This window comes from Hibiscus syriacus, unplaced genomic scaffold (genome assembly GCF_006381635.1).
Source record: "Hibiscus syriacus cultivar Baekdansim isolate YM2019G1 unplaced genomic scaffold, ASM638163v2 tig00116971_pilon, whole genome shotgun sequence".
Lineage (NCBI taxonomy): Eukaryota > Viridiplantae > Streptophyta > Magnoliopsida > Malvales > Malvaceae > Hibiscus > Hibiscus syriacus.
In genome coordinates, this window is record NW_024063495.1 from 7,815,545 (window position 1) to 7,839,060 (window position 23,516).

General features: G+C 33.6%; 1 protein-coding gene and 1 long non-coding RNA gene across 2 annotated transcripts; both read right to left on the minus strand.

Annotated features, from left to right (window-relative positions):
* Positions 1-9,098: 9,098 nt before the first annotated feature.
* On the minus strand, positions 9,099-10,993 carry LOC120192035 (BAG family molecular chaperone regulator 4-like). The gene is made up of 4 exons (XM_039194889.1): positions 10,841-10,993; positions 10,482-10,672; positions 10,247-10,393; positions 9,099-9,444 (listed from the first exon to the last, which is right to left on the minus strand). Exons 1-4 carry the CDS (start codon positions 10,875-10,877, stop codon positions 9,376-9,378), a joined length of 444 nt encoding a protein of 147 aa, XP_039050820.1. The 5' UTR covers positions 10,878-10,993; the 3' UTR covers positions 9,099-9,375.
* LOC120192038 lies at positions 9,528-10,125 on the minus strand. Its single transcript, XR_005522752.1, has 2 exons — positions 9,592-10,125; positions 9,528-9,557 (listed from the first exon to the last, which is right to left on the minus strand). It is a non-coding gene; the product is annotated as an uncharacterized LOC120192038 (long non-coding RNA).
* Positions 10,994-23,516: the final 12,523 nt, after the last annotated feature.

A 23,516-nucleotide genomic window follows, 5' to 3' on the forward strand; every position in this document is an offset into this window, starting at 1 on the left:
AGTAAAAATATAATATATATATATATATATATATAAATAAAAACAAAAATAAAATATTAAGAAAAAATATATATAAAAACGTATAAAATATAATATTAAGAAAAAATATATATACATAGTAAATGGTGAAAAATTAATACATCTAAACACACACACACACATATATATATATATATATATATATATATATATATATATAATTATAAGATATATATAATAAAAATAATATAATATAAATAAATAAAAAAACAGAGGAATATAGTAAATAAATAAAAAAATATAATTAAAAATATATATATAGGGGACAAAATTAATAAAAAAAAGTAAAATTAAATGGTAAATTTCAAGGTAAATTAAAGATTAAAATCGACTTAGGGGGAATATTAAATACTTTAAAAAAATGAACATGCCTCAGGAGTAGATATAGGTTCGAAACTTTGAAACCCCACCCCTTTTTGGTCATCGGCGCAACCCACGCTTTGGGTTATTCGAACCAAATCTCAAGAAAAATAACATGCACATGCGAGAAATGAACTAATCAAGGTAAAAAGATGCTACCTTTTATTTCCTTTTCGAATCGTTTACAATAGCTTTGCCTTTGTATTTTCTGTGCTTTCATCTGTATTTTGTGTGTAAATCGTGTCTTACAATGGTGAGTTACAATGGCTATTTATAGTGCTTGTGGATCCTATCTTTAGGAATTTAAATCTTAGTAGAACTCTATCCTATTTTTAGGAGTTTGAATCCTAGCAAAATGTTATCCTATTTTTAGGAGTTTGAATTCTAAAATTCTATCATACCTTTAGGGAGTTTAAATCTTTATAGGACGAAAAATGTGTGTTGACACAGTGACCAAGTCGTTATCAGCAATGTATTTTTAGCGTTTTCGAGACAAGTTGTTTGTTTTGCCAATACCATCTTAGCGTTGTTTTCTTCTCTCTTTTTTATTAAAAAAAGCAGGTTAGGAGAGTCTATAAATGTGGGAAAGCAAGGAGACTGTTATAAGTCTAAGAGTTGGGAGTTAGTTTGCTTATAGCTTTGCTGTTATTAAAAGTGATTAGGATGGTTGTTAGTAGGCACTCTCTAAATTAACTATCTCACTCTTCTGTATATTAATCGGTCTCCTTTGGAGATATTACGATGCTTTTGTAATAAATACCGGAGAATACCACTTCTCTTTTTTCAAAATTTATTATCTTTTAACCTTTTGATTAGTGCTTCAATTTCCCCTTCAATCTTATCGCTTAGAATTTTAAAATAATAATTATATATATATATTTAAAATTTTATAAATTTTAATGAAATTATATTTTATGCATCTTATTGTATAATTGATGTAGTTTTGAAATTTCATTTTTAATAATTTTGAATATATATTAGTTTTTATGATTTTTTAAAAAATATAGATTTTTTAAATGCCGTTTCAGCACTTAACAGAAAAACTGGTGAAATTTTAAAGAGGGACCAATTTGGTAATTTAAGAATTTGCTAGGACTGATATTTTTTAATTACGGGACCAATAGTGCAGGGAATGTTATTCGAAACCCATTGTGTGACCTTAAGAGTTAAAAGGAATGTAATACGTGGGACGTCCTTTTCATAACTAATAAAAGATTAAGGAATACATTAAATCTGCAAAATTATTATATATTTTTCTCTTATTTATTTGTTTGTTTTAGAAGAGCCAAAACTATTGACACCCTCACATATCAGGTTAGAAGACAACCATGACAACATCGAAGTACCTTCTTAATTGAATTATTAACAAGCTCAAGTCCAACACAACATTTGTACACATGCTTAACATCAAATCCAAATTGACATCTAAATTCACGGTTAGGCTAATGGAATGATACATTACTAATACTATATAAACTAAAATGATTTAAAGTTATAATTTGGGGACTTATTGGTGAATCAACCCACAAATATTCTCCGCCATCAGTTCTTCAGCTCCCTCCATCATGTGTGGCATATGGCGATTCATCTCTGGTTACAGTTACGCCGGTGAACTGCTGTGAAGGGTCTTGGCCTGAACACCGGAGAATTTACTCGGCTCGACTTGTTCGGACGATGAATAATCTTGCAGATAAGCCTTACTGCGGGAGCCTTTGATATAAAGAAAGAAGAGCAGAAAGGCAAGGAAGATGGCAAAAATTAGGAGAAAAATAAGCATCATAATCTCACCATGCAAAGCAAAGTTGCTATCACGAGAGACAAGAACGTGATCATCGTTTTGTTGAGGATCAGAGGGAGATGATAATAGATAAGGAGGAGCAGCCATGGTTGAAAATGTGATGTGGAATATAATCAATGGTGGAGTACCTTAGAGGGTTATAAATAAGATGAGTAGAGTTTATTTCATGAGTATTTTAGTGCCTGGTCGAAACAGTGGAGAATGTTTGGTACAAATGGTAATTTGGGATAACGTCTGAAATGGAAACAGTTGCTATTAAAATATATTCAAATTACATTGAAAGTTTTCAACTATGATTATAAATTAAATATATAATATATATTTTTATAATCAACAACATAAGAAACTAACCGCATTACACATATAAAAAACTTAATCAAATAAATTTGAACAAAATATAGATACAAACAGATCTGATTGTATCGTCAAACGAACCACAAAAGGGGATCAAATTATTGAAAGAACATCGAAAAATGTAAATCAGAGTCGAGGGACAAGAAAAAACTATCCATGGACGTCAATCGTGTATTCAAATCCAATACGAAGTTCTAAAGTAAGAAAGATCAACGTGATAATAAATAAGTATCATATTGATCAGTTGTGGCGATGCCAAATCTAACATTGAGAAAAATGATAAACAAAAATAATTAAACAACCGAAAACGTGTATGGAATTATAAAAAATTTAAAAAAATAAGACAAATATATGATATAATAAAATAAAAAAACAATGAATATTGGTAATTGATGATCAATATCAAGATTAGTGTCATCGTAAATCATAAATATAAAAAAAAGAATAATATTTACCGGAACAAGTAAATAAAAGGACTAAATGAACTATTAACGACCTTGTATTTAAAGCAAGAGTATAGAGGTTAATAATGGCAGCAAAATGGAGGATATTTTTCCTTGGACAAATGTACGTTGGAAAAGGAATGAAAATTAAATTAAGAAAACAAACAGATTGTTGATGGGACGTAAGGGAAAGAACATGAAAAAGGCAAACTCTTATGGGAGTTGGCCCCAAAAATTTACAACGGGCTGAAAGGTATACATAGTAAGAATTTAGCCATAATTTCGGGTAACAAAAGAGTACTTGATGTTAGATAAAACGTTTATTCGAGAAATAAAATAATAAAATAAATAAATCTTATTATAAAATCGTACAAAGAAAAATAAATAAAGAATTAAAATTAAAGAACGAAATTGATTACTCGTATGTAGATGTGAAATAGGATGAGTAGAGCTAAATAAATAGAAGAAGATTTTGTTGTTGTTGAAGCTTGTATAAATAGTTTTATTAAAACAGATTAGTCTTCTCCTTCATGTTTTGAGTGATGTTAGACGTTAGTTTCCCGAGATACAACGACGAACAATCACAATAGTAAACACAACAATAGTGATCAGTCGAACACAAACTTATCTTTTTCTATCACCAGAAATAATGGATTTTAAAGAAATTTTCTAAATATTTTCCTATTTCAAAGTAGTAAATTGCGTATAAGATTTGTTTCAACTAACCTTTTTAAAATGGACAGAAAATGAATTGAAATGTTAACGTCACTTGATGAAAATGTATTATCATTTGACGAAGAGATTTGTTGAAAAGTTAATAGATATAATTGAATGGATGCAACATTAAACAAATAAATAAATTTTTCATCAAATAAATTTTTCATCAAATGACAAGACTTATTATTAATAAGTTTATTCATCAAGTAACATGACCCGTGATTTTTCCCAAAATTAGATCGTATCTGGGTCAAAAGTTTTTGATAATCAGATACTCAAATTCAATCTAGTAGTTTCAATATATATATATTAATTTTAAATTATATTTTTATTTTAGGCTCCTCAATATTTTTATCTTAAAACTAAATTTAAATCCTTAAATTCTTTCTAGGTTTGTATTATGTACTTTTAAGTTTTAAACTTTTTAAAATACTTTTATTAATTTATCAATATGAGATTTGAAGGAAAATATCACAACCAATATTAATATTTTTAATATTCTCTTTTATAAACTTATATATATATATATATATATATATATCCAAATATTAATCTTTAAAACTAACTTCAAATTACTAATTTTGTGTATGGATTATGTATTATGAACTTTTAAATTTTATGTGTTTTCTATGTGTGTGTTTTAAATTTAGATTTTAAAAAATAAACAAATGTTAACTTGGTACCCAATTTTACAGGTACTCGAATTTTATGTGTACGAACCATGACATGGGCTGACAAATGTATTACCCGGATAACCAAGTACTTGACATTTCGGGTACCCGAAAGTCTGGGTACTAGGGGTGTTCAAAAATACCTGACCTGTTAGTCCATTGATCCGATCCTAAAAAACAGGATAACTCTCCAAAAAATTACCCGACCCATGATTTTTCTAGGGTAGTTGGGATGGGTTTGAATCAATTTTTTTTATATTCGAGTACCCGACCTTACCCGGTAGTTTTAATTTATTTATATATTCTAGTTTAAATTTTGTATTTTTATTTTAAGTTACTTAATATTTTTACCTTAAAACTAATTTAAATCCCTAAATTCTTTCTAAGTTTGTATTATGTAATTTTAAGTTTTAATTTTTTTTCAAAAAGTTTTTATTAATTTGTGAATATGATAATCGAAAAAAATCACGATCAATACTAATATTTTTAATGTTTTATTTTGAAAATAAACTTTAATATAAATATATTCAAATATTTATCCTTAAAACTAACTTCAAATCACTATTGTGTAAAGATTATGTGTATTATGAATTTTTATGTAATTTTAAAAATAAAAATTAAAAAAAATTAAAATATATAAATCGGGTATTCATGACCCCAAAATACGGATACTCAAACTTAATGAGCCGGGTCATGGACCGACAAATATGCTACCTGAAAAATTGGATACTCGGATTTGAACACCTCAGTGGTTATCCAGTTATGAACTAAGGAATCCTTAGCTGTTGCTCCTCCAAAAAATATTGGTATAATAGCATTTTAGGTCATTTTTAATTTAAATATTAGTCAAATAAGGCTTTTATCACTCTCAATTTTTAGATTTAAATACTTAATAGTTTCTTATTCTTTTGATATAAATTAACTTTCCTTCTCAACATTTGATCTTAACTCTGTCCCTACATGTGATGACTTATTACTTACATGGTAATTTATATTATAGATCATTAAACTTAGTTATCAAAATTTAATTTTATCAAATCACATCATCTGATTTTATTATTAACAAATTAAGTGATTTGTACCAACAGAATTAAACGAAAAATTGAATCAATAGGCATGCTTCACATAATTTTCAAATGGATCATAATCTTTAATGATCTGTAATGGAAATTACCCACACTTGCTCCTTGATTCTCTTGGACAAATTTTCTGCGTATTTTTATAATCGGTGTGATATTTTTCAAATAGTACAAAAAGATGCAAAGGTGTGCATACGACATCACTATATGTTAAAGAAAATCATTCAATGATTTAACAGAATTAACGGATAAAGTAGAGAGGACTAGAAATGATCTAGAATTTAAATTTGCTAAAAACACATAGTACATGGACTATTACAGAATTTAACCTTTTCAAAGAGGTAATAATGCATGTTATTTTTAACGTGATGAAATAAACGCAATAATTTTAAACAAATTGAAAGAAATATGTTATGTCCTGTCGCACCGGCAAATGAGAGATTAATATATTAAAAACAAAGGAATCTTGTCCTACTACTCCACCGCCTTTCCAAGAAACAGGTCCACCTTGTATGACAAAATTTGAGGTGGGGCTGTGCTTATTTATCTCTATCCCATTCCTCTGTTCTCTTCATAGATTTTTATATCTTGGGTAAAATACGTAAATGGTCTCCCAATTATAGGATATTGCTTTATTGAGTCCCTCAACTACAGGAAGTTACTTTATTGAGTTTTTCAATTATTAAAATTTTCACAATAATCACTCGAGTATTCATTATGTTCCAAACTCGAACATTTCCATTAAAAAATTAACGATCATATGAGCTGAACATTAATATGTTGACTAAGATATGATAGTCGTTTGAGATTATAAGATTATATTTTATCATAACTCAATCAGCAAGTTAATAACCATCTCAGACTACCGTCAATTTTTAATGAAAAATGACGAGTTTAGAACACATGAGTAGTCAGAGGACTCAACAAAGCAACATCTTATAATCAGGAGACCATTTTATAACATTTAATAGTCGAAAGACTTAATAAAATAATATCCCATAGTCGGAGAGCATTTGTGTACTTTACCCTTATATCTTTAACAGACCTCTTCGTATTTTAAACGTTTGTACAAGTTTATTTGTTAAGTTTTTTTTTATTCAATCACAATCAGAGGACTCAACAAAGCAACATCTTATAATCAGGAGACCATTTTATAACATTTAATAGTCGAAAGACTTAATAAAATAATATCCCATAGTCGGAGAGCATTTGTGTACTTTACCCTTATATCTTTAACAGACCTCTTCGTATTTTAAACGTTTGTACAAGTTTTATTTGTTAAGTTTTTTTTTATTCAATCACAAATTTTACTAGGGGTGTTCAATCGGTCGGTTTGATTAACTGACCAAACCGAAGTGCCCAAATTTCATTAACCAATTTTTTTTCTTTTAACTGTTAATCGAACTAATTTTTTTAAAAAAATATTTAACCGAACCAAACAAAATTCGGTTAATTAGATCAATTAACCGATTAACCGAAATTTATTATAAAATAACATTTTATTCATCTTCTAGGGGTTTAACTTATTTGATTCTTTAATATTTAATGGGTCTTTAAGGGGATTAAGTTAATTGGGTTAAACAAATTGGGTTTGTAATAGATCAGGATTGTGGTAGATTAGGCTAAAAATATATAGATAATATATTTAATATTTAATAATTTCAATTAATTTGGTTAATTAATCGATTTTAAACTGAATTAAACGATAACCGAACTTTAAAAAAATATTAACCGTTAACCGACCGAATCTAAAATTAACCGATCGATTAACCAAAAATAATTTTGACCCGATCGGTTTAATCGGTTAACCAAAAATTTGAGAACCCCTAAATTTTACAATTTCCATTCTCATGTCTCATTTCAGACAATATACATTTTTAGTATTTAAATTTAAGTTTAATTAAATTAAATATTTAAATTTAACTTTTTAACTCAAACCAGTCCTTAATTTTGAGCTTCTTAATTCAATTTGTTATTTATAGTTTTTTTATTGAAAAGGTACATGAATTTGACTTGGTTCAGATTAATATTTGAACTTAAATTTTTAGTTAAACTTGTTACCTAAACTTAATTTCTTGATTTAATTTTCATTCAAGTTAGACATGATTAAAAAATTAAATAATTTTAAAATTTTATAAACAAAATTTTTATTCCAAATGTAAAAATTAATTGACAAAAAGGCATGTGTCAAATTTAACCAAAAGGTTAAGTACGCGTTCCAATTTAAATCGTTTAAATATCAAAGTAGATTATAAATATTAAATTGAATAAAAAATAAGGCTTAGCACATAAAATATGTGCTAAAGAGATTGTCAGGCTTACGGACGTTGACTTATTAGAATATGAATGTACAATTTTATACTGTTAACTATGGATTGCTAAAAAATTCCACTTGAGTTATTTTAAGACAACAAAGTTGTAATCCTTTATTTCATATTTCATATTCAACAGAAACATCTTAAAGTGTAATGTCATTTAAAGAACTGTCATAACTGCGTATTTATTAAGGAACTGTCACCCAAGGTCTACCATGAACACATACTCATGTGAGTGTAATATCATTTAAGAATATATAGTTATAGTGGGAGTTTGTAACTTTAAAGCTCATTTGTTATAAACACAATCTCAATTACTTCAGTTTAAACATATTTATTTTAAGGTTATTTTCTATAGGAATAAAGTTTGTTTTGGTTTATTCACCCTCTGGTTTTGATAAAATTTGATCTCACTAATATTTAAAGATGACCAGTTGGAAATATATATGTTTAGTTCACATTGTATGTAATTTCCATGCTACATTTTATAATTGATCTATGTTATTGATTGTGTTTGTATACGCGACCATTAATTAGTCTAGTCATGAATCTGTCAAATGTCGTTTTGATCCTATATAAATATAGTTGATGGACGAGATTGTTATAGAATACTTATTGCATGATAATAATTTTTGAGCTCATAAGGTTATACGTTTATCAGGAAATATATACTGCCCAAGTGAGAGTTTATTTGATTAAAATCAATAATTATGTGCACATATTTCTTATGTATATTATTATCATAAAATATGACATAAATTAAGTGACCAATTACGTTATAAAGTCATAATGTATTAGAAGTATCATGAAAATAAAAATATAGATACTATTAAAGTTGTATTTATAATTTGACGAGAGACAAAATTATAAGTACATACAATAATCAATTATTAAATCAACTATATAAAGAGATTATGACCCCCAAGAAATATATCATCTCGTATTTTTCTCTTATCTCGTCAGAGAGAACTCTATCTTCTTAGAAGATCTCCACCAAAAGGCAATCTTCAAAATATCAACCTTCTAGATAATCTCCAATAATAGATTCAGATACGTTTCTGCAAATCTAGTATTTATTGTTCTTGATGATTTTGACATGATTAGATCATGGTTGATTTTATGTTTATTATGATTCGGTTCTACCAAATTTTCCATTGTTTTGACTTTGAGATGGTGCAAGGATCTTTTACCATTTGTGGTTTGACTCCAAGCATCTGCCTCTGTTGTCTACCAATCAGTTATCTATTTAATTCATTTAATGATCTTAAATCTGTGTAAAACTAAAAGTTTTACACTGTGTAAGTCGATATATATATATATGAATAGAAGTACATCATACATAACAAGTCAAGTTCACATCTCAAATAATGGAACAATTCATTAACAGAGGCACTGATAAATCATAAAAAGGGAGTGATACGTGTTAGATTCCACAGATAAATTTTATACGATAAAGAATACAAAAAAATAACTAACATAATGTTTCCAATCCTGCTTCGGATTTGTCAGAGATGACATAGTTGAGGTACAGTCGAGCTTCTCAGTACATGGTTGAATATCACCCATTTTATTGTCTATGACAGAGCTTTGCCAATATTGCTAAGAAAGTTTGGAATTTCTTGTCTTCAATTTGTCCAGTGTCTCATGGAAGTTTTGGACACGAAGCACCTGATCAGGGGAGCAATGAGTTCATACAACAGCATGCAGCAGAATATACAATAATCATAGGCTAGATACAGAATCTACAATTATGTAAAACTAAAAACATGGTCCCGCAAAAGCTTTTCATTGCCTAACCTAGTCACTGCATAAAACCATTTCCTCTTACGACACAACGGGCATACTCTGTCACAATTGTGCATGAAGTGATGAAGAGTATGCCTACAGGATTATACTGCAAAACCACCGTTCGAGGAGTAGGATCCATCATGGATTTACTGGTGCTTGGTCATAATAGGAAATGTTCCAGCATCACCAACAAACAAAAGCACTTCCAAGGACAACCAAGAGTATTCTACATACAATAGGTGGTGAGAGAAAGGTCTCACAAGGCATTCCGAAATGAGAAGATGCAGGAACCGGGGACTGAGTGTCTCCATATACCAAGCAGTTTCATTGAAATATCAAACTATAATGGTCCTAGTGTAGACTAGTCATCGAGTGGAAATAAATACAAGCATTTAAAGCTTCACCAGCCAAATAACCGATAAGGCAATAACTATGAAAGAAACAGAAGGAATCAGGTCGCCACAAATTCGCAAGATCTGATCATTCATCCCAAATAGCTCAGCTCTAAATATCCTTAATTAAGAGGATATAAACACACTTCCATACTCATCCATAAGCAATTTAACGTTTAACCTTAAACTGTTTTAGCCATTGGTTAAGCTATATTTGTATAGAAATGATGCAACATGCCAAGATTGTCCAAAAACAAAATATAGTGAAACTCAATGCCTATAGTACAAACCTCAGCTTTCCTTTGTAACTTAGCTTCTCCTTCGGCCTCAATCCCATCAAGTTTCAGCAGCTCTCTCATGAGTAACTCCGCCGATACATCGAATTCCTCATCGGAAACCTTTGTCCCGCTGTTCACAGCCACTTCTAATGCAGCCACCTATCCAAATAAACCAAAAATAGAATGAGTAAAAGAAGCATAGATTTCAATGTCCATGCTTATAAATACAACCGGCAAACGAACTCACTCTTTCAGAAAGCTTGTCAACTGTTTTTCTGACTCCATCAACGGCAACAAAAGCCTTTGACATTTCTTCAGTTTCCCTCACAAATTCAACCTTATTTTCTTTGCTGGCTGTCGTCTGTCCAGCTTTGCCAAAACCCCTTTGTTTAGCAGGTTCTAAACCAGTAGTTCCAGCAATTTCATTCTTCAAATCGCCTGCAATCACCCAATAAAGGCAAACAACACATCAAATTCAAGCAGCACGGTTAATTAATGCTCATAAATTTCCCCGAAAGAAGAAACAAAGGATGGCGAGGAGATTCCAATTACGAACATGACAATTGAAGCTAAAAACTATAAAAATAGGAATTGTAATGGTAATACCAGAAGCAGTCTTGGGAGTGGAAGCTCCAATACCCATATGGAAGGAATATAACAAACCCTAAATTATCCTCGTTCTTTATATACAACAATTGCTCCCAATTAACGCCCACAGGAACATCAACCCGCGCATGCATGAAGCCAATAATTACCCAAGAAAGCGCGTTTATTCCTTTTTAGTTTGAGGCCCTCAAGAAATAAGTACAAGAAAATTAGTCTCTCTCTCTCTCTCTCTCTCTCTCTCTCTCTCTACATATATATATATATATATAATATATATATATTCGCGCAGAAATAATTGAAGGATTAGATCGCCACCTCATGTGAAAAAATGGGTGGATTGTAAGAATTTGACCAAGACTGAAACAACAGTCATTTTTTTTATAATTTCCTGATGTAATTTTAGATTTTTTTGGAATAGATTTCGAAATATCTGTAAGCCCACACTCAAGAAAGCCATGGGCTTTAATCGGATAGTATACTAATAAATGGGTTCGAAAGCTGTTGTTGTATTATCAAACATGAAGAGACCCAACGTAGCCTCCATAAATGACCGAACCAAACAAAAGTTAGTCGATCAAGAAACAGAGAAACGGTCTTTTGAAGGGACAGAGGAGACTGTCTTTTAAGTGCTTACACGGAATCAAGGCATAGATAAAATACCCAGGTACTGGTTTGTGAAAATACCGATCTTTATTGTTCTTAAATTTCATGGATACTTTTTTTTATCAGTATAAGTAATCACGTGTTCGACGAAATTCCTGAACGAAAATTTTCGTTTTTTGTCATATGGTGTAGTTGCTTAAGAAGGAAGTTAAGCAACATCCACGTTGCCATTGATCATATGAGTTTTTGGCTGGAGCAGTGTTACCCAATTCATTCTCCATCCCCACGAATCTCGTTTCAATTCGTTTGTTCTAATTTGTGATTTGTTCGCGTGTCGGAATAATGAAATTAGTGTACCAGAAACTCATAACAAAAATAATGGAAACAAAAACCCATGAAAGCATACCAAAGAAAATAGAAACCCATTACAGCAAAAGCAAAGGAAACAGAAACCCATCACAACAAAAAATAAAGAAACAAAGATACGGCTAAGAGTTCAATAAGAGAAGGAATGAAAGGAGCGGTAATGAAGACGGTGGAAGAACTGATCTTATCAGTTGTCAATGGTGGAGTCGACAGATTTTTTTTAATAGGTAATTTGGTAATAGAAAAGAAAGAACGATGAATCGGCATTTTAGTAAAGAAAAAGAAAAGAAGATAGGGAGAAAAGTAAAATTAATATCACAGGAATCCCAAATAAATAACAGTTTTTTTATTATTATATTTTTATATTTTAAGAGAAACAGTTTAATTATAAATTTATTCCTTCAATTTTAAAATTACTAAAGATTTATTTTAAAAAATTATATATTTTTTGTTTAACCTGCATATAGATTATTAAAAAAAAATATTAGTGAACCTAAAAAAATATCATCACAAATTATAATCTTAAATTCCATTCTAAAGAAATTTACTCTTAACGAATCGTAAACAGTAAAATTAATAAATTATGATCTCATATTCATTCAGTGAACCAAAATCAATCATGAATTAGGTAGCACGGGTCGGAGTATATTGAGAGTAAATCTTTCATTTTTCTTTTAGAGAAAATAACCTCAGTGACCAAAAATCTCATATAATATACGATTTTAACCAACTTTTTCCGGATTTGCCAAAATGACCAACAAAATCGCAATGCGATCGCTAATTCGCAACGCGATATCCATTATCGCAAATTCGCGTTGCATTTCGCGTTGAGATAGTCGAAAATCGCGTTGCGATGGTCTACAGTGTCGTTGCGATTTTCCTAATTCGCAATGCGAATAAGTAAATCGCAACGCGAATTGAGAAAATCGCAATGCGATACTGACTATCGCAATGCGATACTTACTATCGCAATGCGATAATATAAAATCGCAACGAGATACTGACTTTCGCAACGCGATTCTGACTTTCGCAACGCGATAATACATAATCGCAATGCGATTTTCAAAGCGCCATTAGTATCCTGGCCAAGTATTTTATTTTTAAATTCCAAACACGAATATTAATATATTGGAACACTGAACCGTCCACAGTATATCCCGTAATCGCAACTCATAACCTAAAACCTAAAAATCACAACTCAGTCCCATCTCCATCTCTCACTCTCTCACCCATCTCCGACGAAATCCGTCCCCATATCCGGCGAAATCCGTCTATCTCCATCTCTCAGAGCCACCCTCACAATCAGAAATGGAAAATCAACCAACGAGGGTTAGTTTTTTTAATTATTTCTTTTGAAATTTTGCATTATTAGGTTTTTCATATTGAAATTGATGATAAGTTTACTGGTAATTTCAATAATAGATTAACCATTTCACTTAGATTGCTTATTAAATCAACCGAGAATCGCAACGCGAAATGCAAATCGCAACGCGATTTTAGTTTCGCGCTGCGATTCTCTCGTTGCGATAGTCAAATTCGCGTTGCGATAGTCATTTTCGTGTTGCGATTTTCATTTTCAGAAACTATTCTTCTTGCAAATTGAAACTTGAATGAATTGCATTACTTCAACCAAAAAAACAAAGACAAATACGAAATTCACAGTGTTGCAAATTTAAGTTTGAAGAATAAACTACTACTCTTTATGTTTATTATTGTTTTTGGTATATCTTCACAGTGTAGTTTTTTTTATATCTAACTTAGTATGTTTATTGTTTTTGTAGAACTTTTATTCGGCTCAATTGACCTTAAGAAATAAAGTCAGCCTGGCCAAAACAATTGCGTCGAAGCTTTCACATGCACAAAGAAAAATGTTTGAGGATACATGCTTCGGGCCATGGCTGAAAGTACAACATCCCGGTGGAGATGCGATGTTGACACACCTGTTTCTTCAAACCATGACTAGCGATCTACAGAGACTATACAACGTCGTGATGAAGAGATATGGTTGATTTTCCACCGGCGTATACGTGTTTTGGGCGGGAGTTTTGCTTAATCACCGGTCTACGCTTCGGACGATGATGTAGGTCGGTACACTAGACACATTACCCGCCATCATGGCTATCCCGGGTTTTTCTTGAGCTGGAGAGGTCGAATCTACACGTAGAAGACCTGACAAGATTGTGAATAAGAAAGATGGTTTACTCGGATGGATGACGTCAACGTTGTCCGAGTATGCCTTCTAATTCTTTTGCATGCCGGCTTTTTAGGCAGAGAGGCCAGACAACCTATTCCAAATGATCTAATCAAATTGGTAGAAGACCTAAATGCGTGGAACCTGTTTCCGTGGGGCTCGTATTTATGGAAAGCTACATGGAATAAGTTATCGTCTGCCTTGGATGATCGAAAAAGTTTGCATGGCAATGGTTCCAAATACACTTTGACAGACTTTATTTGGGCCTTTAAGGTAAGAATTTTATATAATGTTTCCAAAATTATAATAATTATTAACAATTACTAATGTGTGTATTATATTGTTTGTAGATTTGGATATTTGAGGCCTTTCCCGCCATGAAGACATATGCAATAAAAACTTCAAATGATATTCCCAGGGCTATTTCCTGGAAGAGGAAACGGACCTTGCAATGGGAAGATTTACTACGGTATACGACAATAAATAATGTAAGTTAACATAAATACTACCATATGTTTATAAACAAGTTATTACTAGCACACGTTTAACTTTGTTTGAGCTTTTATATTGTTAGGAGGCCAACACTCCTCTACAGAGGCTGACACCCACGGAAGCTGAGCTTGCCACTGATTGGTGGCAAGCTAGTAAGTGTTTTGATGGAACGGTTGATGAGCAGCCTCCACTTCGGGAGCCATCACCTCGCCCAGAGCTATCACCTCACCCAGAGCCATCATCTGATCGACCCGACTATACACCTCCACAACGACAACCATCACCTATTCTGTCACATCATCGAGCCTCTTCTCCACCATCACCGCAAGATAGGCGACCGGCAAAGATGCCACGACGTTTATCTCCCTGTTCTCCACCTCCACCTCAACAGGATGAGTTAGGGGAGTTACGTGATGAGGTCAATGCCTTGCGTGAGGAGGTCGGTACTTTACGCAAAGACGATGGTTCATGGCGTGTTGAGGTGTCTACATTACGGGGTGAGGTAGCCGCTCTACGTGAGATGGTAGCATCGTTGCAGAATGAGGTTCATACTCTACGCAACGAGGTAAGTTTAAGATTTTTCATACTCGTAATTCATTCGGTTGCTGCCAATACTGCTAAACTGTTTTTGTTAGTATTTGTTTTTGGTTTTGTTTTTGTCTTTTGGTTGAAGTAATGCAATCCATTCAAGTTTCAATTTGCAGAAGAAGAATAGTTTACTTTCGCAACATGAAAATGACTATCGCAACGCGGAAATGGCTATCGCAATGCGAAATGAAAATCGCAACGACAAAATCGCAATGCGAAATGAAAGTCGCAATGCGATTTGTGTTTCGCGTTGCGATTTTGTCGTTGCGATTTCATTTCGCATTGCGATTTTGTCGTTGCGATTTTCATTTCGCATTGCGATTTTGTCGTTGCGATTTGCATTTCGCATTGCGATAGCCATTTCCGCGTTGCGATAGTCATTTTTGCGTTGCGATTTTAAGTTTCATGTTGCGAAAGTAAACTATTCTTCTTCTGGAATGTTTATATATGTTGTCCTTTTAAATGTTTATATAAGTGCTTACTTCTGGAATGTTATCTGAGCATTTTGTGAACTATGATAGAATAATGACTTGGGTGAATACAATGCTAGTTTGAAACATATTGTCTTTGTTTAATATCATGTCTGTTTATTTACTGATTTATGTATTAATTTTTTTTAGCGGCCCGATAAGGTGGATGCTTTACGTCGGGTTTTCCTTGCACGACGGAGTTCACGCATCAGACGGCGTGGACGTGCTATTACGTCTCCGTTCACCCCAATGGTACGAAGACTCCGCAAGAAGAAGCTCGACTCACCTGTCATCCCTCAAGAGTCCCCTCCAATCGTTCAAGAGGCCCCTATCCTCCCTCAAGAGTCCCCCCCACCGTTCAAGAGGCCACTGTCATCGTTGAAGAGGTCTCTCCCACCATTCCAGAGCCCGATTCACATGGGGTAATATATCGAAGTATTGAGAAACCTCTACCGGTTCCGGACATGATGGATGAGAGTTGACTCTCGTATGAGTTACCGGCTAGTACCCTTCCGGTATCTGAAGTGGAGAGGAGACAACTACCGGAAACAATTGTGGATAATACCCTTTGGGCTAAGACCGCAGTTGATTTTTATCTACATGAGCGGAGCCAAGGTGTTACACTGACATAAGCAAACTACGATGAAATGTTTTGTTGCTTGATCGGTCTTGGTGGGGTGTGCTATTAGGGGTTGAAGACAGTGGCTATTTCGATGGGGAGGTAAGTCTTATATTTGACTTATATATGATTTTGATTAATTTTTTTAAAAATTAATATAATTCACTAATATATGTCTTTTTTTTTTGTAAAACAGCATATCGATGCGTGGGTGTCACGTCTTCTAATAATAAGGAAGCTTAGGAAAAATAAAAAAAAAATTCGCGATATACAATAATGCCGGCGGCTTTTCACGCAGTTCACTTGAAGAATCAACGAGATGAATCATTTTCGTTGGGCAACGGACAAGCTAAACTTTATCCTGCATGGTGGGAGGTCGATAAGGTTAGTGTTTATTTTTTAAATTTTTTAAAGGTGTTCATAAATAAGTGCGCAAATAAATGAATTATTACTTATGATTGCATGTGTTTATCCCTGTTTTGGAACGTCGTCATTGGCTTCTCGTCCAACTTCAGCTCCCATCCCTGAAGATAATAGTATATGACAGCATGATAAATTACATATCACTGTCTGATTTGAGAGATATTATCAAGGGATGGAGCTCTCATTTGGCTAAATTCTTGGATAGGATTAATTATTGGACTCATTCTGGACACAAGAAGCCAAAGAAGTTCAATGTCATAGTTGTCAGAGATGAGACCGTGCCACAACAATCGCCAGGAGGCAGAGGGGATTGTGGTCCTCTCGTATGCATGTGCTTGGCGCGTTTGACGACGGGAAGCACAGAGTTTCTACCTCCCACCGATAGAGATAGAGCTGCATTAGGCTTGTGGTTTCGGCATTATATGGCTAGAGCGATATATTCTAGACGATGCCTACCTGCATCCGCGTTATGAAAGTATCCATTGTTAATTGGTAAGTCAAATGCAAGTTTTGTTAACATATATACTCCTTTTGGTTTGAAAATGTTTGGTTCAGTACCTATAATTCAATAATTTGCTGTTTATAGGTTTTAGATGTGTAGGAAGTCTTGTTTGAGCAAATGTTTGGTTTTTGTAGGTTAATCCTTAAGTGAGCTGCGTGAAATGGATGTACGGGTGCAAAAGTTGATTCATTGATTCAATAATTGATGAGGAAATAAGAATTATTATTAATTTTTGATTGTTTAATTGATTTGTAAAAAATGATTTGTAAATGTTGATTTGTTTAATTGGTGTGTACATAATTCTTATTTGTGCTTGTTTAATTGATTGAAATGTAATAGTTGATTTGTTAATTTTCAATCTGTAATATGTTGAAGGCAAAACAGACTATCACAACACGAAACTGACTATCGCAACGAGAAAATCGCAATGCGAAATGAAAATCACAATGCGAAATGAAAATCGCAACGAGAAAATCGCAATGCGATTTTCATTTCGCATTGCGATTTTCTAGTTGCGATAGCCATTTTCGCGTTGCGATTTCCCCATCGCGATAGTCAAATGAATGTCTAATAAGTGATAACAACTGAACAGATCATAGCAATGTTCAAACTCAAGTTACTAATACATGCCTAACTGAAAATGTTAAAAGTACACACATAAAATACACATAATACAACGTTTGCATTTTAAAATCACCCAAGTTAACAGTCCCAAAAGGTGAAGCCGGTTGTGATTGAGATTTTGAAGATGATTGCGATTTTCAGAATCTCGTTGCGAAAGTCAGAATCTCGTTGCGATTTTGTATTATCTCGTTGCGATAGTCAGTATCGCATTGCGATTTTCCAAATTCGCATTGCGATTTACTTATTCGCATTGCGAATTAGGAAAATCGCAACGCGATACTTACTTTCGCAACGAGATAATACAGAATCGCAATGCGATTTTCAAAATTCGCAATAGGTTTTAGTTTCGCAACACAAATTTTTTGTGTATATATCTACGCATAAGCAACAACTCATAACCTAAATCCCTAAATCGCAACTCATTCCATCTCCATCTATCACTCTCTCCGGCGACATCCGTTCTTATATCCGTTCCTACATCCTTCCTCATCCGGCAACATGTCTTAGTTTCGCAGCTCGTTTGTTTAGTAAATTAATTTACAACCATGAAATCATCTAATGTTGATCATGTTTGGATAGATTTGTGTTTTGGAGGGTCATGGGAGAATGTTCATGGTGTTTTACAATATATGCCTTTACCCATGAATCTTCAACTAAAACTGTCATTAAAAAAGTTAACTTATGAAACTCTAATGTTACGTGTTTCAAAGAAATTGAATTTAGAGCCCCTAAGTGGATTTAGGCTATCTTATCAGAGGAATGGTAAAGTTTATTTGTTAACCGACAATGAAGATGTTGAACGATTCACTGCTTACATTAGTGTTTCAAGTGATGATGTTACATTGTATGTTGTTGAACCTAGAAGTAGTATTGTTGGGTCAGTAGCGGGTAGTAATCAACTAAGTTTTTCTCAAAACTCACAACCTTTCTCTAATCCAAATCCCAATCAACTTTCAGCACCAAATTCCGGTTTTCGTATTGACCAATTAGACGATGATGAGCCAACAGAAAAAATTGTGAGTACTAGTCAGTATTTGAAATTTGATCTTGGTCAATACCCAGACTTTGATATTAGTCAATACTCGGATTTTGATGATGTTTCAGAAGAAGAAACAGACCCTGCGTGTAATGATTTTGATATTGGTCAATACCCGAATTTTGATGATGAAACAACCGTTGCCGAGAAAGATGTTGTTGATGATAATGAGGAGGAAGTGGAGGCTGTGAATGAACATGTTGAACATCCATTCTGTAATTCATATAATCCTGAAGAAGAAAAAGAAGAAGAAAAAGTCCCCGAAGAAAAGAAAATGCCACGGGAGTATAACCGGAATATGCCAGAATTACTTCAGATACCGGAAGAAGAGTTGGTAAAGAAAGCAGTTGATTGTTACACAAAAGTTATTCGTATCAAGAAAGATGATTGTTTTGATACAAAGGAAGACTTGAAGATAGCTTTGTATACGAAATGTGTGGAAGATGGCTATCAACTAAAAGTTAACAAATCAAGCAAAGATCGTTTCGAAACAAGGTGTATGATTGACAAAAAATGTACGTAGCGTATGATTGCAAAGAGGATAAAAGATTGCGAAATGTTTCAAGTTAGGACTTTTATTGATAAACATACATGTTCAAGAACCCAAGTTTTTCCTCACCATAGATAGGCAAACAAAAATGTGTTGGGTGGTTTTCTGGCTGAGTTAATGTTTTTGAATGTCAGGGTATATCGGGGACATGAAATTATGACTGACATGAATGCTCGGTTCAAGATTAGTATATATTCTCAAGCTTGGAGAGCCAAATGTTATGCCTTGGAATTGTTGAGGGGGTCGCCAGAAGCATCGTTTGCCCAACTGCCGGCTTATTGTCACAATTTAAAGCTGAAAAATCCTGGGTCAGTAACTCATATCAAAACATATAGAGATGGACGCTTTGAGTTGCTGTTTATTGCCATTGGTGCTGCGGTTAGTAAATCAATATAATTCTGTTGACTCATTTCTGTTATTTACATGCATTTCACATTTAAATGATTATATTTCTTGTGTATATTATTTTGTAGATTCGTCGTTATTACTTGCATGCGCCCAGTTATTATAGTTGACGGAGCACATTTGAAAGGTCGATACCTTGGAGTAAACTTATTAGCAGTAGCCATAGATGCTAACAATGGGATATTGCCAATAGCTTACGGGGTTGGCAAATCTGAAACCTCTGATTCATGGACATGGCTTATGGGGCATCTTAGGGATTGCATAGGTCCTATTAGCAATCTGACAATCATATCCGATAGGGCAAACTCAATTGACAATGTTGTTAGAAGGTGTTTCCCAGATGCTTTTCATGGACTTTGTGGTGTTCATTTGTATAGAAATCTAAAATCAAGGTCTGTTGGTATAAAAAAGCACAAATGGACATACTGGAAGGCTGTAAAAGCTTATCGGGAAGTGGATTTCAATAAGCATATAAACTGTTTAAGACGTGTTTTGCCTCAGTGTGCTCAAACACCAGAAGATGTCGGGTTTGAAAGATGGTCAAGAGTACATCAACTTAGAGCAAGATATGGTTTCATGACGTCTAATAGTGCAGAATCAATCAACGCTCTAAGTCGTCATTCCCGGAAATTACCCATTACTATGTTAATGGAGTTTTTTCGAGCCTCTATTCAACAGTGGTACTACAAGAAAAGAAACCATGCAAGTATTATTTCTTTGAATTCGTAACTTATCATAAATTTTACTAAGTATTATTTATTTAAATTTACAGGAACATTGGAACATCGTGTTACACCATGGAAAGAAAAAAAGATAACGAAACGTGTTGTGAAGTCAACGTCATGGAGAGTTGAACCATGTTCAAACACTTTGTTTGAAGTACTGGATAATAACTTAAATGGGCTTGTCGATCTAAATGCAAGGACGTGTAGTTGTATGAAATGGCAAACATCTGGTTATCCGTGTGTCCATGTTATAAAAGTTGCTCTTCATCTAAACCAAGATGATTCAAGTACATACGCTATGGATTGCTACACTACAGAAGTATATCGACAGACTTATGCCGAGATTGTCTACCCTATTCCATCCTTCTGAGTGGGACATACCAGATGACTTACAAACAGTTTTGCCACCAGCCATGGACAGAAGGCTACCTGGCCGACCAAAAAGTCACGATCGTATACCGTCTAAGGGTGAAGAGAAGAAGAGATCGACATGTAGTCGATGCAAGGAAAGTGGTCATACAAGGTTGACATGTGGATCACCAGTGCCATCACAATCATCTTTTCCTCTACCAAAATATGGATCATCATCAAAATCCAAAGCTCATATGGTGTCAAGAAAAAGGCAATCAAAATCGCAATCATCTTTAAAATCCCAATCACAACTGGCTTCACCTTTTGGGACTGTTAACTTAGGTGTTTTAAATGCAAACGTTGTATTATGTAGATTTTATGTGTGAACTTTTAACATTTTCAGTTAGGTATGTATTAGTAACTTGAGTTTGAAAATTGCTATGATCTGTTCAGTTGTTATCACTTAATAGGCAATCATCTTAATGTCTATCGCAACGCGGAAATTACTATCGCAATGCGAAATGAAAATCGCAACGAGAAAATCGCAATGCGAAATGAAAATCGCAACGCGAATTTCGCAATGCGAAATGAAAATCGCAACGAGGGAATCGCAATGCGAAATGAAAATCGCAACGCGAATTTAATTTCGCGTTGCGATCATCTCGTTGCGATTTCATTTCGCGTTGCGATTCTCTCGTTGCGATTTTCATTTCGCATTGCGATAGTACTTTTTGCCTTCAACATAATGCAGGTTGAAATCAACAAAATCAACCATTATATTTCAATCAATTAAACAAGCACAAATAAGAATTATGTTAACATCAATTAAACAAATCAACTTTTACAAATCACCTTTTACAAATCAATTAAACAATCAAAAAATAAGCAATAATTCTTAGAGAAAATAACACTTCTACTATTGAATCAACTTTTGCAGCCATACATCATTTTCACGCAGCTCACTTTGAGATTAACCTGCATAAACAAACATTTGCTCAAACCTTAACCAAACATTTTCAAACCACAATCCTATAAACATACCAATTATTTATGGACATTTTTATAACGCGGATGCAGGTAGGCAGCGTCTCGTATATCGATCTAGCCATATAATGTCGAAACCACAAGCCTACTGCAGCTCTATCTATATCGGTGGGAGGTAGATACTTATACTTCCTGTGATCAAACGGTCCAACGCCAAGCATACGAGAGGACCACAATCCCCTCTGGGTCCTTTCGTTTGTTGTGGTGCGGTCTCGTCTCTGCTAACTGTAATATTGAGCTTCTTTGGCTTCTTGTTTCTAGAACGAGTCCAATAATTTATCGCATCCAAGAATTTAGCCAAATAAGAGCTCCATCCCTTAATAACATCTCTTAAATCAGCCAATGATATGTAATTTATCATGCTGTCATATATTATTGCCTTAAGGGATGGGATCTGAAGCTCGACGAGAAGCCAATGGTTACGTTCCAAAACAGGGATAAACACCTGCAATCATAAGTAATAATTCATTCATTTGCGCACTTATTTATGAATACCTTTAAACTCAATCTAAAATAAAAACTAACCTTATCGACCTCCCACCATGCAGGATAAAGTTTAGCTTGTCCATTGCCCAACGCAAATGATTCATCTCGTTGATTCTTCAAGTGAACGGCGTTAAAAGACGTCGGCATAATTGTATATCGTGCATTTCTTTTATTTTCCTTAAGTTTCCTAATTATTAGAAGACGTGACACCCACGCATCGATATACTGTTTTACAAAAAAAGACATATATTAGTAACTTACATAAATTTAAAAAAAATAATCAAATTAAAATATAAGAAAAATAAAAGACTTACCCCTCCATCGAAATAGCCATTGTCTTCGACCCCTAATAATACGCCCCACCAAGACCGATCAAGCAACAAATAGATATCATCGTTGAGCTTGCATATGTCAGTGAAACACCCCTGGCTTCGCTCATGTAGATAAAAATCAACTACGGTCTTAGCCCAAAGGGTGTTATCCAGAATTGTGTCCGGTAGTTGTTTCCTCTCCACTTCAGATACCGGTATGGTACTGGCCGGTAACTCATACGAGAGCCAACTTGAATCCATCATGTCCGGCACGTCAGAGGGTTTCTCAAGAATCTACATATGACGCCATGTGAATCGGGCTCTTGAATGGTGGGAGGGACCTCTTCAACGATGACAGTGGCCTCTTGAACGGTGGGAGGGGACTCTCGAGGAATGATAGGGGCCTCTTCAACGATAGGAGTGGACTCTTGAGGGACAGGCGAGTCGGGCTTCTTCTTGCGGTGTCTTCGCACTATTGGGGTATACGGAGACTTAATAGCACGTGCACGTCGTCTGATGCGTGAACTCTGTCGTGCAAGAAAAACCCGACGTAAAGCATCCACCTTATTGGTCCGCTAAATAATTAAATACAAATATCAGTAAATAAACAGACATGATATTTAAACAGTGAAAACAAAGACAAATATATTTCAAACTTTCAACCAAAAGACAAAACAAAGACAAATACTAACTTCACAGTGTTAAAGAATACACAGTTTAGCAGAATTGGCAGCAACTGAATAAATTTACTTCAACCAAAAGACAAAATAAAAAGACAAATACTAACTTCACAGTGTTAATAAACAGTTTAGCAGTATTGGCAGCAACCGAATAAATTTACTAAGTAATCTAAGTGAAATGGTTAATTTAAGTGAAATTACGAGTAAATT